The 17,769-nt window shown below is 44.9% G+C and overlaps 1 protein-coding gene across 1 annotated transcript; it reads right to left on the bottom strand.

The window, feature by feature from the left end:
* Nucleotides 1-281: 281 nt before the first annotated feature.
* Nucleotides 282-4,362, bottom strand: LOC120021770 (chloride intracellular channel protein 4-like). The gene is made up of 6 exons (XM_038965619.1): nucleotides 4,315-4,362; nucleotides 1,849-1,958; nucleotides 1,470-1,595; nucleotides 1,100-1,206; nucleotides 819-994; nucleotides 282-446 (listed from the first exon to the last, which is right to left on the bottom strand). Exons 1-6 carry the CDS (start codon nucleotides 4,348-4,350, stop codon nucleotides 282-284), a joined length of 720 nt encoding a protein of 239 aa, XP_038821547.1. The 5' UTR covers nucleotides 4,351-4,362.
* Between the last annotated feature and the right edge of the window lie 13,407 nt (nucleotides 4,363-17,769).

Here is a 17,769-nt window from a genome sequence, read left to right as displayed (position 1 = left end):
CATTGTAATAGTACATGTACAGTATAAGTAGACTTTCACCCTGCACGCACTGCGTTATACATCAATATGTTATTGAAAGAAGACAGACAGGCCTCGTTCTGCAGCACGGGCAGCAGGCGCATTGTTCTCTTCATAGCCCTCTTTTCCCTTTTTTTGACATTTCTTCTCTTTTCTAAACATATCTTTTTCAGCTCCTCTTTTACCCTGTCTGCCCTCCCACCCCCACCCCTCTCTATATTCTCTCTCCTTGCACCCCTCTTTCCCCCTCCTTCTCTGCCAATCTACTTGTTGAGGTATTTGGCCACTGAGTGGTAGGCCAGTAGGATCTCGGAGTCCTTGGGACAGGTATATCGGAACTCGTCCTGCTGGTTGGCCTTGGTCAGGTAGCGGGTCAGACCAGTCAGAGCCACAGGGATCTCAAAGTCACGGTACTTCTTACACACCACCTGTGGGGAGCAAGAGGGAGGACACACACTGAACCACACTGAGCAATGTTTCATCTGTTTACTATTAGCACAGTGGTGCCAGTGGTACTTGTAGTCATACAGACCAATAAAAGACCATGCACTATTCCCATTGTTTGAACCATTGTTTGATCTTCCAGACTACCCATATTGTCCGTATTTGATCATTACAGTTCCATGTTACCATAGCGACACCCCTGAGTACACCTATGAATACCGTGAATAAACCTTTGCATTTCCTGATAGAGATTGAGATGGTTCCAACAGAAAGGAACAGAATAAATGAAAGGACAATAGATGACATAGGCAAAGGCGATGTGGTCTATGAGTTCCTGGAATGCTTGATCTGATAACCTTGACTATGTTGAGCTTGGGAAGCAGGTTGCAGTCAGCTAGACTGAGGGAGTTCCCATCCAGATAGTGCCGTGAGTACTGGCGGGCGTCTGGGTTCTGGTCCAGCTCATGTGGGAGTGGCGTCAGCAGGTACTGATCCAACTTCATCAGGCTCTTCAGAAACTTCTTCTCCAGCACTGAAAAAGAGCAAAGCCTCATCAGAATTTGGAACGAGGCTCATTTTAATACAGGACATACTGTTTCAATGACTCAGCGATTTCTAAACACGGAGGGACTCTTACTATCATTGAGGCCAGGGTTAGGGTTCTTGATGTATGCAGAGAACTTGTGGAAGATGTCATCTCCAGCACCGTTGGACTCCTTGTAGCGACAACAGAGCTTGGGGTACCTGGAAAGGCATTGCCATTAGCTCTCAGATTTCTGGATCAGTGAAACCAGTGGAGGATACATTTGACTGCAAAGAGGTTAATTCACCTGGAATAAACATGTATTTATTCATTACTTGTCTCATTTGCCGTGTGTGTGTCTGTGTGTGTGTGTCTGTGTCTGTGTGTGTGTGTGTCTGTGTGTGTGTGTCTGTGTGTGTGTGTGTGTATGTGTGTGTGCGTGTTTCCGTGCATTTATGCCTGTTTATGTTCATCACACACTCACGGTGGAGGAGCCAGGGCCTCCTCTAGAAACTCCTCGATCTTGTTGGTGTCAGTGCGCACCTCCTCCCCGAAGATGAGGAACGGGGGCTGAGAACCTGGGGCCAGGTCCTTCAGCACCTCTGGAGCCCTGACAACCAGAGGACCAGATGAAACACATGAGGGAGAAAGTCACTCAACTGCACACTTCATCTATTACACACAATCCTCTAGTCGTTCTGTCATCATTAGCAGTTCATAAGTAGTGGCAAATGACTTTGGAGGATGCATGGGCATGTTTGGACAAGCACTTCGATTCAGGCGTGGCTTGGATGTAGGGAACGGTTGCTTTAGGTGTATTGTGGAGAGTGTATATGTGTGAGGGTGAATAGCCACATACGTACCTCTTCATGTCCACTGTGGTGAGAGTGAAGTTGGCCCCCTTCAGCCAGAGGATCATAAAGAGTCGCTGACAGAAGGGACAGTTCCCCACGCTCTCCCCATCATCACTGGCCTGACGGGTGGAGGGGTATTCGAGAAGGACTTTTTCATATTGTAAGTACAGTGTAACAAAGACAGATTTAATGCTGTACTTGTTACACTATACTTCCTTACGCTATTCCGCTGTAGTAAGGACACTAATGTAAAGTGTCACCGTTTTATTTATATAGCACTTTTTACAACACTTTGCGAATCAAGATAATTGAGTCATTGGACTGTGAGGAAGTGAAGGCATTTTCAGCAGCAGGGGATAAAGACAAGCAGAAAGCCTCCAAACTGGACAATCCTCTTTTTCAGTTTCTGTTCACCTGACCTGTCTTCAAACAGAAAACACACCTATACGCTGTAACTGTACAGGATTTATGTAAACAACAAGCTTTTATGAAGAGGTTACATTGCTTCAGGGTCATTCCATATCATTTTAATCACTTTCTGACTGCACCCTTTTGATTTGAACAAAACCTTCCATACATACAGTACCAGTCAAAAGTTTGGACACACCTAGTCATTCAAGGGTTTTTCTTTATTTGACTATTTTCTACATTGTAGAATAATAGTGAAGACATCGAAACTTTGAAATAACACACATGGAATCATGTAGTAACCAAAAAAGTGTTAAATAAATCTAAATGTATTTCATATTTTAAATTCTTCAAAGTAGCCACCCTTTGCCTTGATGACAGCTTTGCACACTCTTGGCATTCTCTCAACCAGCTTCATGAGGAATGCTTTTCCAACAGTCTTGGAGGAGTTCCCACATATTCCATCTCAATTGGGTTGAGGTCGGGGGATTGTGGAGGCTAGGTCATCTGATGCAGCACTCCATCACTCTCCATGGTCAAATAGCCCTTACACAGCCTGGAGGTGTGTTTTGGGTCATTGTCCTGTTGAAAAACAAATGCTAATCCCACTAAGCACAAACCAGATATGATGGCGTATCGCTGCAGAGTGCTATGGTAGCCATGCTGGTTAAGTGTGACTTGAATTCTAAATAAATCACTGACCGTGTCACCAGCAAAGCACACCCACACCATCACACCTCCTCCTCCATGCTTCACAGTGCAGAGATCATCCACACATGCAGAGATCATCCGTTCACCTACTCTCCATCTCACAAAGACACGGCGGTTGGAACTAAAATTCTCCAATTTGGACTCATCAGACCAAAGGACAGATTTCCACCGGTCTAATATCCATTGCTCGTGTTTCTTGGCCCAAGCAAGTCTCTTCTTCTTATTGGTGTCCTTTAGTAATGGTTCTTTGCAGCAATTCAACCATGAAGGCCTGATTCACGCAGTCTCCTCTGAACAGTTAATGTTGAGATGTGTCTGTTATTTGAACACAGTGAAGCATTTTTGTGGGCTGCAATCTGAGGTGCAGTTAACTCTAATGAACTTATCCACTGCAGCAGAGGTAACTCTGGGTCTTCCTTTCCTGTGGCAGCCCTCATTGAGAGCCAGTTTCATCATAGCGCTTGATGATGCGATTGCAATTGAAGAAACTTTCAAAGTTCTTGAAATGTTCCGCATTGACTGACCTTCATGTCTTAAAGTAATGATGAACTGTCGTTTCTCTTTGCTTATTTGAACTGTTCTTGCCATAATATGGACTTGGTCTTTTACCAAATAGGGCTATCTTCTGCATACCCACCCCTACCTTGTCACAACACAACTGATTGGCTCAAACACATTAAGAAGGAAAGAAAAAATTCCACAAAATAACTTTTAACAAGGCTTACCTGTTAATTGAAATGCATTCCAGGTGACTACCTCGTGCAGCTGGTTGAGAGAATGCCAAGAGTGTGCAAAGCTGTCATCGAGGAAAAGGGTGGCAACTTTGAAGAATCTCAAATATAAAATACATTTTGATTTGATTAACACTTTTTTGGTTACTATGTGATTCCATATGTGTTATTTCATAGTTGTGATGTCTTCACTATTGTTCTACAATGTAGAAAATAGTCAAAATAAAGAAAAACCCTTGAATGAGTAGGTGTGTCCAAACTTTTGACTGGTACTGTAAATGAACATGAAAAAAATCTAAGTTTACACTTTTTAGATCATTGATGTTAAAGTTTTAAAAAGTATAATTTATTTTACAGATATATGATAAAATAGTTTGACAACCCTGTTTTTAAGCTTTCCAATGATATCAAACTAAACCGTTTATCTTATTCTCATGATAGGGTGGGGCATGCAAAATGGGTCAACGTTCATCTATATCCTGAAAGTCTAAGTCCTTGCTGTATGCTGTCTCCCATTCCAAGATGGTGGAACTATAATGTACCCCTGTTGTTATAAACCAGGACTAAAGTTCAAAACACAGTAATACAGTCTCCATTGGAGGCAGGTTAGGATTCTAACTTTTACCTTGATGAAAAGTTCAATCTTGGGGACCTCCGCCATCTCTCTCAGTTCCTTCGAGCTTAGCAACTAGTTAATGTTGGTTCTCAGAGAAGCGAGAGCTGTCAGTGTCATCCCAATCCACACATACATGCATACACACACGGCTAAATCACCGTAGGTCACCGAAGGTCAGAGGATCCAAATGGTTCTCTTAGTGATGAAGGTCAGATTTGCTGTTATGATAAAAGATGGTCAGCTCCTCCACAGGAAGCAACAACACTAGTTTGTTAGAACCAATCCTCTATTCCTCCCTCCCTCTCTCCCTCTCTTTAGTACCTTTCTGTCGCCTCTATCTGTTTCGGTGTCTCTCACCGCACCCGTCATCTGTCTCTGAAGAAAACGCCCCCACCAGACCTACCAGTCAGACCAGTAAAGTGAGATCACCCCACCTATTCTCACTCTCCCACAGGCCTCCAAACAATGTAATGTCAGTGTGGCTCTCTTCCTCCCCCACCTTCCTGCGTACCTTACCCAGTTATACATTTTGCAGTGTTTTTGGTGGACACATTAAGCCCACTTTCTCTCTTTGAGCGGCATTTATGACCGGCTGAAGACCTCGTCATTCATTTGAACACTCTAAAAGATGACAAAGAGAGTTGAGTTAAGGGCAGAGAGACAGAGAGACAGAGAGACAGAGAGACAGAGAGACAGAGAGAGAGAGACAGAGAGACAGAGAGACAGAGAGAGAGAGAAAGAGAGAGAGATTACACAGACCCACAAAGAATTTGAAAACAAAGTGGCAGAATACCTGACCACTGTGACTGACCCAAAATTAAGGAAGTCTTTGACTATGTACAGAGTCAGTGAGCATAGCCTGGCTCTCAAGAGAAGACAGGCTATGTGCACACTGCCAACAAAATGAGGTGGAAACTAAGCTGCACTTCCTAACTTCCTGCCAAATGTATGACCATATTAGAGACACATATTTCCCTCAGATTACACAGACCCACAAAGAATTCAAAAGCAAATCCAATTTTGATAAACTCCCACATCTATTAGAAGAATGGTGCCAGAGGGGATGACTGCCGTTTAACGTGCTCTTAACCAACTGTGCTATTTTGTTAGTTTTTTCATGTTGCTTGTAACTTATCTTTTTACTTATTTTGTACATAATGTTGCTGCTACCGTCTCTTATGACTGAAAATAACTCCTGGACATCAGAACAGCGATTACTCACCTCGAACTAGACAAAGATTTTTACTTTAATGAGTTGGACGTGAAGGATATACTGCTTTCTCTGGAACAGGCCCAAGTCTCCGTCCTTTGCGTGAAGAAAAGATGGAGAAAAAGGGGGCAGAGGTCGGGATGCCTTCTGAGAATTCGTAGGCGAGTGAGTAAACCCCTCAGTCCTATTAGCCAATGTGCAATCATTGGATAACAAAATGGATGAGCTCCGATCAAGACTAACCTACCAACGGGACATTAAAAACTGTAATATCTTATGTTTCACGAGTCGTGGCTGAACAACGGCGGTCCTCCGGCAAGACTGTGTCTATTTGTAAATAACAGCTGGTGCACAAAATCTAATATTAAGGAAGTCTCGAGGTTTTGCTCGCCTGAGGTAGAGTATCTCATGATAAGCTGTAGACCACACTATTTACCAAGAGAGTTTTCATCTATATTTTTCGTAGCTGTCTATTTACTACCACAAACCCGATGCTGGCACTAAGACGGCACTCAATGAGCTGTATATAGCTATAAGCAAACAGGAAAATGCTTATTCAGAGGCGACGCTCCTAGTGGCCGGGACTTTAATGCATAGAAACTTAAATCCTTTTTACCTCATTTCTACCAGCATGTTTAATGTGCAACCAGAGGGAAAAAAACTCTAGACCACCTTTACTCCACACACAGAGACAGGTACAAAGCACTCCCTCACACTCCATTTGGCAAATCTGACCAAAACTCTATCCAGCTGATTCCTGCTTACAATCAAAAACTAAAGCAGGAAATTTCAGTGACTCGCTCAATAGGAAGTGGTCAGAGGACGCAGATGCTAAGCTACAGGACTGTTTTGCTAGCACACACAGGAATATGTTCCCGGGATTCTTCCGATGGCATTGCAGAGTACACCAAATCAGTCACTGGCTTCATCAATAAGTGCATCGATGATGTCGTCCCCACAGTGACCGTACGTACATACCCCAACCAGAAGCCATGGATTACAGGCAAATTCCACACTGAGCTTAAGGGTAGAAAATCCCGCTATGCCCTCCGACGCACCATCAAACAGGCAAAGCGTCAATACAGGACTAAGATTGAATCGTACTACAGAGGCTCCGACGCTTGTCGGATGTGGCAGGGCTTGAAAACTATTACAGACTACAAAGGGAAACACAGCCGCGAGCTGCCTAGTGACACGAGCCTACCAGACGAGCTAAATAACTTCTATGCTCGCTTCGAGGCAAGCAACACTGAAGCATGCATGAGAGCATCAGCTGTTCCGGATGACTGTGTGATCAAGCTCTCCGTAGCCGATGTGAGTAAGACCTTTAAACAGATCAACATTCACAAGGCCAGACGGATTACCAGGAAGTGTACTCCGAGCATGCGCTGACCAACTGGCAAGTGGCTTCACTGACATTTTCAACCTGTCCCTGACCGAGTCTGTAATACCAACATGTTTCAAGCAGACCACCATAGTCCCAGTGCCCAAGAAAACTAAGGCAACATGCCTAAATGACTATCGCCCCGTAGCACTCACGTCTGTAGCCATGAAGTGCTTTGAAAGGCTGGTCATGGCTCACATCAACACCATTATCCCAGAAACCCTAGACCCACAACAATTTGCATACCGCCCCAACAGATCCACAGATGTTGCAATCTCTATTGCACTCCACACTGCCATTTCCCACCTGGACAAAAGGAACACCTACGTGAGAATGCTATTCATTGACTACAGCTCAGCGTTCAACACCATAGTGCCCTCAAAGTGCATCACTAAGCTAAGGACTCTGGGATTAAAAACCTCCCTCTGCAGCTGGATCCTGGACTTCCTGACGGGCCGCCCCCAGGTGGTAAAGGTAGGTAGCAACACATCTGCCACGCTGATGTAACGTCAGGAGAATGATGGGTGTGGAGTCAGGCGCAGAAAGCAGAAGTTTCACGGGGAAAAAACGCTTTAATGTCCACAGTAAACAGAAACAGGTACAAAAATGGGTGAAGCCAAAACACAGGCGCAAACACAACCCAAAGACCACTGTTACATAAACCGGACAGCGAAAACCCAAAATCAACAATACACCTCCTACGTACAATAACAACAAGCCCGCACAAACGCAAGCGGGCTAAACGAACTTAAATACTACCCACCCCAAAAACCCAACAAGGAACAGGTGAAACCAATTAAACAAAAACAAACGAAAAGGAAAAAGGGATCGGTGGCAGCTAGTAGACTGGCGAGCGCCACCCGAACAAGAAGGGGAGCCACCTTCGGTGATATTCGTGACAGAGCCACGCGCCAACACCGGCCTCGGGGACGACCCGGGGGGCGAGGCGCAGGGCGATCCAGATGGAGGCGATGGAACTCCTTTAGCATAGCTGGATCCAATATATCCCCCACCGGGACCCAGCACCGCTCCTCCAGCCCGTACCCCTCCCAGTCTACGAGGTACTGCAGGCCCCTCACCCGGCGTCTCGAGTCCAGAATGGCCCATATGGTGTACGCCGGGGACCCCTCGATGTTCAGAGGGGGCGAAGGGACCTCCGGCACCTCACCTTCCTGCATGGGACCAGCTACCACCGGCCTGAGGAGAGACACATGAAACGAGGGGTTAATACGATAATACGAAGGAAGTAACAATCGATAACACACCTCGTTTATTCTCCTCAGGACTTTAAATGGCCCAACACACTGCGGACCCAGCTTCCGGCAGGGCAGGCGGAGGGGCAGGTTTCGGGTCGAGAGCCAGACCCTGTCCCCCGGTGCAAACACGGGGGCCTCACTGCGGTGACGGTCAGCGCTCTTCTTCTGCCGTCCACTCACCTGACGCAATGACTCCTGGACGGCTCTCCAGGTCTCCTTAGAGCGCTGCACCCACTCCTCCTCCGCAGGAGCCTCGGTCCGGCTCTGATGCCATGGTGCCAGAACCGGCTGGTACCCCAACACACACTTAACTTTTTAGGGCTGCAGGGGCAGTATTGAGTAGCTTGGATGAAAGGTGCCCATTTCAAACGGCCTCGTACTCAATTCTTGCTCGTACAATATGCATATTATTATTACTATTGGATAGAAAACCCTCTCTAGTTTCTAAAACCGTTTGAATTATATCTGTGAGTAAAACAGAACTCATTTTGCAGCAAACTTCCTGACAAGAAGTGGAAAATCTGAAATCGATGCTCTGTTCCAGGGCATCCCTATTAATTTGCTTGATATGTATTAGTATACATGCACTTCATACGCCTTCCACTAGATGTCAATAGGCAGTGAGAGAAGAAATGGAGTGTATAGCTTGATCTGAGGTCAAATAAGAGCTCTTGGCATGACGTGACACCAATTTCCTGTTTTCAGGAAGGCGCGAGAAGGAACCGGGGATTGCCTTCTGAAAAGCTGTCGTTATAGACGGCTACTATCTCCGGCTTTGATTTTATTTGATAAATGTGACAATATCATCGTAAAGTATGTTTTTTCAATATAGTTTTATCATATTATTGAATTTTTTTTCGGGAGGTTAGGCGTGTTGCGTTCTCTGCGTTTGTTCACGAAGGAGAGCTTTGCGCCACTTGGCTAGTCTGCTTGCTAATTCAAGAGGGAAAAAGGCCATTCTAAAACCAAACAACGATTGTTCCCGACAAAGGACCCCTTGTACAACATTCTGATGGAAGATCATCAAAAGTAGGACCCATTTATGATGTTATTTCATATATCTGTCGAACATGTTTACTATTAGTTTGCACCCAGATTTTGTGCGCTCTCTCGCTATAACATAAGCTGGATGTCGTACTGAAGTTATTTTTAGAATTCTAACACGGCGATTGCATTAAGAACTAGTGTATCTATCATTTCCTATACAACATGTATTTTTTAATAAAGTTTATGAATAGTTATTTGGTCAGAATAGGTGAGTGTCATAAATATACCCGGACATTCTGGGAAAAAGATGCTACGTTAGCACAATGTATAACCACGGATTTCAGCTCTAAATATGCACATTTTCGAACAAACCATATATGTATTGTATAATATGATGTTATAGGACTGTCATCTGATGAAGTTTATGAAGGTTAGTGAAATAATTAATATCTTTTGCTGGTTTTGTCGCTATCGCTACCGTTTGCCTTGAATCAATGCTGTTGTGTAGTTGGCTATTGTAGTAAGCTAATATAACGCTATATTGTGTTTTCACTGTAAAACACTTAAAAAATCGGAAATATTGGCTGGATTCACAAGATGTCTGTCTTTCATTTGCTGTACACCATGTATTTTTCAGAAATGTTTTATGATGAGTATTTAGGTATTTCACGTTGGTGTCTGTAATTACTCTGGCTGCTTCGGTGCTATTTGTGACGGTAGCTGTGACGGTAGCTGCAATGTAAAACTGATTTATACCTCAAATATGCACATTTTTCGAACAAAACATAGATTTATTGTATAACATGTTATAAGACTGTCATCTGATGAAGTTGTTTCTTGGTTAGTTTGGTTGGTTCTTGGTTAGTTTGGTTGGTTTTGTGCAAGCTACCTGTGCTGTGAAAAATGTCTGTGCTTTTTTGTATTTGGTGGTGAGCTAACATAAATATACGTGGTGTTTTCGCTGTAAAACATTTTAAAAATCAGACATGTTGGATTCACAAGATGTTTATCTTTCATTTGCTGTATTGGACTTGTTAATGTGTGAAAGTTAAATATTTCTAAAAAATATCTTTTGAATTTCGCGCCCTGCACTTGAGCTGGCTGTTGTCATAAGTGTACCGACATCGGGCTTGCAGCCATAAGAAGTTAAACGTTGACATGCTGGTAGAGGAGTGGCTTAGTGAATTCTGGGCCATTTCAGCCCAGGGGATGTATCTCGCCCACTCCCCTGGCCGGTCCTGGCAATACGACCGCAGAAACCTACCCACTTCCTGGTTCACTCTCTCCACCTACCCATTACTCTCCGGGTGATACCCCGAGGTCAGGCTGACCGAGACCCCCAGACGCTCCATAAACGCCCTCCACACTCGGGACGTAAACTGGGGACCCCGATCAGAAATGATGTCCTCGGGCACCCCGTAGTGCCGGAGAAGACATGGGTGAACAGCGCCTCCGCAGTCTGTAGGGTCGTAGGGAGACCGGGCAACGGGATAAGACGGCAGGACTTCAAGAACCGATCCACAACGACCAGGATCGTCGTGTTCCCCTGAGACAGGGGAAGATTAGTGAGAAAATCCTACTATAGATGGGTCCACGGCCGTTGTGGAACGGGGAGGGGTTGTAACTTCCCTCTTGGCAAGTGCCTAGGAGCCTTACTCTGGGCGCACACCGAACAGGAGGAGACATAGAATCGCACGTCCCTCACCAAGGTAGGCCACCAGTACTTCCCTCTAAGACCTCGCACCGTCCTCGAAATACCCGGGTGACCTGACGCGAGTAGACTATGAGCCCACCGAATCAATTGATCACGAACAGCGAGCGGCACGTACCTACGACCCTCCGGGCACTGTGGAGGCGCAGGTTCCTCCCTTAGCGCCCGCTCGATGTCCGCGTCCACCTCCCATTCTACCGGTGCTACCAGCTTAGCCGCCGGAATGATGGGAGTAGGATCGATGGACCGGTCCTCAGTGTCGTAGAGGCGGGACAGCGCGTCGGCCTTAGTGTTGAGGGTACCTGGTCGATACGAGATCGTGAAACGAAATAGGGTGAAATACATAGCCCACCTTGCCTGACGAGGATTCTGATCGGATATACTCCAGGTTACGGTGGTCAGTCGAGATGAGGAAAGGGTGCTTAGCCCCCTCAAGCCAGTGTCTCCACACCTTCAGGGCCTTAACCATAGCCAACAACTCCCTGTCCCCCACATCATAATTCCGCTCCGCTGGCCCGAGCTTCTTCGGGGAAAAAAGCACAGGGGCGAAGCTTCGGTGGCGTACCCGAGCGCTGTGAGAGCACGGCTCCAACCCCAGCCTCGGATGCGTCCACCTCTACTATGAACGCCAAAGAAGGGTCCGGATGCGCCAACACTGGCGCGTCGGTGAACAGCGCCTTCAAACGACGGAAAGCTTCGTCCGCCTCTGCTGACCACTGCAAACGCACCGGCCCCCCTTCAGCAGTGAGGTAATAGGAGCCGCTACCTGACCAAAACCCTGGATAAACCTCCGGTAGTAATTGGCAAACCCTAAGAACCGCTGCACCTCTTTTACCGTGGTCGGAGTCGGCCAATTACGCACGGCCTTGATGCGGTCACCCTCCATTACCACCCCCGAGGTGGAAATGCGATAACCCAGGAAGGAAATGGCTCGTTTGGAAAACTCACATTTCTCCGCCTTCACGTACAGGTCATGCTCCAGCAGTCACCCAAGAACCTTGCGCACCAGAGACACATGCGCGGCGCGTGTAGCGGAGTAGATCAAGATATCGTCAATATACACCACCACACCCTGTCCGTGCAGGTTTCTGAGAATCTCGTCGACGAAGGATTGAAAGATGGCTGGAGCATTCTTTAACCCGTACGGCATGGCGAGGTACTCATAATGGCCAGATGTGGTACTAAACGCGGTTTTCCACTCATCTCCCTCCCGAATACGCACCAGATTATACGCGCTCCTGAGGTCCAGTTTCGTGAAGAACCGCGCTCCGTGAAATGATTCCACCGCTGTAGCGATGAGGGGTAGTGGGTAACTAAAACCCACAGTGATGGAATTGAGACCTCGATAATCAATACACGGACGCAAACCACCCTCCTTTTTCTTCACGAAAAAGAAACTCGAGGAGACGGGTGACGTGGAGGGCCGAATGTACCCCTGTCCCAGGGCTTCCGTAACATATGTCTCCATAGCCAACGTCTCCTCCTGGGACAAAGGATACACGTGACTCCTGGGTAGTGCAGCGTTTACCTGGAGGTTTATCACGCAATCCCCCTGTCGATGGGGTGGTAATTGGGTCGCCTTCTTCTTACTGAAGGCGATAGCCAAATCGGCATACTCAGCGGGAATGCGCACGGTGGAAACCTGGTCTGGACTCTCCACCGTTGTCGCACCGATGGAAACTCCTACACACCTACCTGAACACTCATCAGTCCACCCCTGGAGAGCTCCCTGTCTCCACGAAATCTTAGGATTGTGAATAGCCAGCCAGGGAATCCCCAGCACCACCGGAAACGCAGGTGAATCGATAAGGTACAGACTAATCCGCTCCTTATGATTCCCCTGCGTAATCATCTCCAGAGGAATCGTGGCCTCCCTGACCAGCCCTGACCCTAACGGTCGACTATCTAAGGTGTGCACGGGGAAGGGGGGGTCTACCTTAACTAACGGAATCCTCAACCTCTGGGCGAGTCCGCGATCTATAAAGTTCCCCGCTGGGCCTGAATCGACTAGCTCCTTATGCTAGGGAAAGAGAGGGAAAAAATTTAAAGAAACAAATGAATAAAAACATGTGACCAACAGGAAGCTCTGGGAGAGTGTGGTGCTGACTCACCTGGGGTGACCGAGGAGTGTTCTGCCTGCCCTCTCGACTCCCAGATGGACTCCTCCAGCACCGACCGGAAGTGTGCCCTCTCCGGCCACAACTGGTACAGGAGGAGCCTCCTCCTCCGGTCTCCCTAGATGCAGCCCCCCCTAGCTCCATCGGGATGAGAGCGGGAGGGCCAGGAGGTGGAACTGACAGGACCCTTTCAGAACGTCCGCGAGCATCTAGCAGATGGTCTAGCCGGATCGAAATGTCTATTAGCTCTGAGCGTAGTGTCCCGACACCCGATTGGTGGCAGCTAGTAGACCTGCGACGACGACCGCTGAGCGCCACCCGAACAGGAAGGGGAGCCACCTTCGGTGATATTCGTGACAGCTGATCCTCAACACAGGAGCCCCTCAGGGGTGTGTGCTCAGTCCCCTTCTGTACTCCCTGTTCACCCATGACTGCATGGCCAAGCACGACTCCAACACCATCATTAAGTTTTCAGACGACACAACAGTGGTAGGCCTGATCACTGACAACAATGAGACAGCCTATAAGGAGGAGGTCAGAGCCCTGGCAGTGTGGTGGCAGGATAACAACCTGTCCCTCAATGTGATCAAGGCAAAAGAGATGATTGTGGACTTCAGAAAAAGGAGGACCAAGCATGCCCCCATTCTCATCGACGGGGCTGTAGTGGAGCAGGCTGAGAGCTTCAAGTTCCTTGGCGTCTACATCACCAACAAACTATCATGGTCTAAACACACCATGACAATCATGAAGAGGGCATGACAATGCCTATTCCCCCTCAGGAAACTGAAAAGATTTGGCATGGGTCATCAGATCCTCAAAAAGTTCTACAGCTGCACCATCGAGATCATCCTGACTGGTTGCATCACCGCCTGGTATGGCAACTGCACGGCCTCTGACCGCAAGTCACTACAGAGGGTAGTGCGTACGACCCAGTACATCACTGGGACCAAGCTTCCTGTCATCCAGGACCTCTATACCAGGCGGTGTCAGAGGAAGACCCAAAAATTTGCCAAGGACTCCAGCCATCCTAGTCATAGACTGTTCTCTCTGCTACCGCACGGCAGTGGTGAAAGGACTTAAGTAAACCCTTGTGTAGTATTAACATTCTGTATACTCCCCTTGTCCTAAGGGTAAAAAATGACCCGCCTTCACTAAACCCCTAAAATAAAGCAGCTTAAGTAAAAATACTTTACAGTACTACTTAAGTTGTATTTTGGGGTATATGTACTTTATTTATATATTTGACAACTATTACTTTTATTTGGCTACATTCTTAAAGTAAATAATGTTATTTTTTACTCCAAACATTTTCCCTGACACCCAAAAATACTCGTTACATTTTGAATGTTTAGAAGAATATATTTTTTTGGTCAAATTCACACACTTATCAAGAGAACATCCCTGGTCATCCCTATTTTCTCTGGTCTGGTGGACTCTCTAAACACAAATGCTCCGTTTGTAAATTATGTCTGAGTACTGAAGGGTGCCCCTGGCTATCCGTAAATAAATTATAAAATGATGCCGTCTGGTTTGCTTAGTACAAGGAATTTTAAATGATTCATTATTTTAATTTGACTTTTGATACTTAAGTATATTTAAAACCAAATACATTTTTACTTTTACTCAAGTAGTATTTTACTGGGTGACTTCCACTTTTACTTGAGTCATTGTATATTAAGGTATCTACTTTTACTCAAGTATGACAATTGGGTATTTTTTCCACCAGTGCCGCATGGTAAGCGGTACCGGAGCGCCAAGTCTAGGTCAAAAAATATTCTTAACAGCTTCTACCCCCAAGCCATAAGACTCTTGAACAGTTAATCAAATGGCTACCCCGGAATATTTGCATTGTTCCCACACCACCACCCATTTTTATGCTGCTGCTACTCTCTGTTTATTATCTATGCATAGTCACTTTACCTCTACCTACATGTACAAATTACGTCAGTTACCTTGAATAACCGGTGCCCCCACACATTGACTCTGTACCGGAACCCCCTGTATATAGCCTCGCTACTGTTATTTTATTGTTCCTCCTTAATTATTTGTTATATATATATATTTTTCTTTCTTAAAATCTTAAAACTGCATTGTTGGTTAACGGCATGTAAGTAAGCATTTCACTGTAAGGTCTACAGCTGTTGTATTCGGCGCATGTGATAAATACATTTTGATTTGATTTGATTTGAAATACCACAGTGCGCAATCACATCACAACATTTGTGACCTGTTGCCACAAGAAAAGGGCAACCAGTGAATAACAAACACCATTGTAAATACAACCTATATTTATGTTTATTTATTTTCCCTTTTATACTTTAACTATTTGCACATCATTACAACACTCTATATAGACATAGTATGACATTTGAATTGTCTTTTGAATTGTTTACTGTTCATTTTTTATTGTTTATTTCACTATTGTTTATTTTCTATTTCATTTGATTTGGCAATGTAAACATATGTTTCCCATGCCAATTAATTATTGTCAATATGGGGGCGCTGTTTCCACTTTGGAGAAAATCGTGCCCAAATTAAACTGCCTCGTACTCTATTCTAGATCGTACAATATGCATGTTATTATTACTATTGGATAGAAAACACTCTCAAGTTTCTAAAACTGTTTGAATTATATCTGTGAGTAAAACAGAACTCATTTTGCAGCAAACTTCCAGACAGGAAGTGAAAAATCTGAAAGCGATGCTCTGTTCCAGGGCCTGCCTATTGAATTGCCTTATATTTATGGATATGCATGCACTGCATACGCCTTCCACTAGATGTCAACAGGCAGTGGAAGGTGGAATGGGGTGTCTAGCTTGATCTGAGGTCGAACAAGAGCTCTTGGAATGACGTGTCCAGAATTTCCTTTCTCTACCTAGGCGCGGGAAGCACCTCCATATTGTCTTATGATAAGCGTTCGGTATACACGGCTAATATCTCCGGCTTTGTTTTTATTTGATACATATTAGAAAAACATCATAAAGTAGGTTTTTTCAACCGAGTTTCATCAGTTTATTCAGCGTTTAATGGGACTTTGGAGTTTTCCGTTCTCTGCGTCGAGAGAAATTGGGAACGTCATCAACATTGGCTAGCCTTGTGGAACGAATTCGACAGGAGAGAAGGACATTCTAAAACCAAACAACGATTTATTCTGAACCTAGGACTCCTTGTACAAGATTCTGATGGAAGCTCAGCAAAAGTAAGAACAATTTATGATGTTATTTCGTATTTCTGTGGAAAATGTTGAGTCCTATTATCCGCCCTTTTTGCGGGCGCTGTCTCGCTATAACGTAAGCTGTCTGTTATGGTAAAGTTATTTTTAAAAATCTAACACGGCGGTTGCATTAAGAACTAGTGTATCTTTCATTTGCTGTCCAACATGTATTTTTTAGTAAAGTTTATGATGAGTTTTTTGGTCAGATTAGGTGAGTGTCCAAAATAGCTCCGGACAATTTGGTGAATCGATGCTACATATTCACAATGTATAACCACGGTTTGCAGCTCTAAATATGCACATTTTCGAACAAAACATAAGTGTATTGTATAACCTGATGTTATAAGACTGTCATCTGATGAAGTTGGTCAAGGTTAGTGATTAATTTTATATCTTTTGCTGGTTTTTGCGATCGCTACCTTTTGCTGCTAATAAATGCATTTGTGTGTTTGGCTATTGTGGTAAGCTAATATAATGCTATATTGTGTTTTCGCTGTAAAACACTTAAAATCGGAAATATTGGCTGGATTCAGAAGATGTTTATCTTTCATTTACTGTACACCATGTATTTTTCATAAATGTTTTATGATGAGTATTTAGGTATTTCACGTTGCTCTCTGTAATTATTCTGGCTGCTTTGGTGATATTTTTGATGGTAGCTGCAATGTAAAACTATGATTTATACCTCAAATATGCACATTTTCGAACAAAACATAAATTTATTGTATAACATGTTATAAGACTGTCATCTGAGGAAGTTGTTTCTTGGTTAGTGACTAATTATATCTCTATTTGGTCGGTTTTGTGATAGCTACCTATGCGGTAGAAAAATGGTGAAAATATGCGGTTGAGTCTTTTGCTATTGTGGTAAGCTAATAGAAATACATATTGTGTTTTCGCTGTAAAACATTTTAAAAATTGGAAATGATGGCTGGATTCACAAGATGTTTATCTTTCATTTGCTGTATTGGACTTGTGATTTCATGAAAATTATATTATATGATATCCCTGCCGCGTTAGGCTAGGCTATGCTAGTCAGCTTTTTTGATGAGGAGGATCCCGGATCCGGGAGAGAGAAGCGGTAGAGGTTTTAAGCCCCTTGAATTGAAATTGAATTGAAAGAGAGAGAGGAGATGAGGTGAGGGAGAGACAACGCGCGCGAGAGAGAGAGAGAGACGGGGGAGGTGAGAGAGAGACTGAGAGAGAGAGACCGAGACAGGGAGAGGGGGGGAGGTGAGAGAGAGACCCGAGAGAGAGAGAGAGAGACCGAGAGAGAGAGAGAGAGAGAGATAGAACACATTGCCCGTTATGGTTGTGAGGTCTGGGGTCCCATGCCAATCAAGAATTCACAAAATGGGACGAACACCAAATTGAGACTGCATGCAGAATTCTGCAAAAACATCCTCAGTGTACAACATAAAACACCAAATAATGCATGCAGAGCAGAATTAGGCCGATACCCGCAAATTATCAAAATACAGAAAAGAGCCTACAACTACCTAAAAGGAAGCGATTCCCAAACCTTCCATAACAAAGCCGTCATCTACAGAGAGATGAACCTGGAGAACAGTCCCCTAAGCAAGTT

Source organism: Salvelinus namaycush, chromosome 26 (genome assembly GCF_016432855.1).
Source record: "Salvelinus namaycush isolate Seneca chromosome 26, SaNama_1.0, whole genome shotgun sequence".
Lineage (NCBI taxonomy): Eukaryota > Metazoa > Chordata > Actinopteri > Salmoniformes > Salmonidae > Salvelinus > Salvelinus namaycush.
This window is presented reverse-complemented; position numbering and strand designations above follow the sequence as displayed.

Bases quoted from the DNA above. Each gene is read 5' to 3' on its own strand.
- LOC120021770 (XM_038965619.1), bottom strand. From the start codon at position 4,350: ATGGCGGAGGTCCCCAAGATTGAACTTTTCATCAAG. The intron at 1,959-4,314 runs GTAAAAGTTAGA...TCCACCCGTCAG, and splicing joins AGATTGAACTTTTCATCAAG to GCCAGTGATGATGGGGAGAG. The intron at 1,596-1,848 runs GTACGTATGTGG...TCTGGTTGTCAG, and splicing joins ACCACAGTGGACATGAAGAG to GGCTCCAGAGGTGCTGAAGG.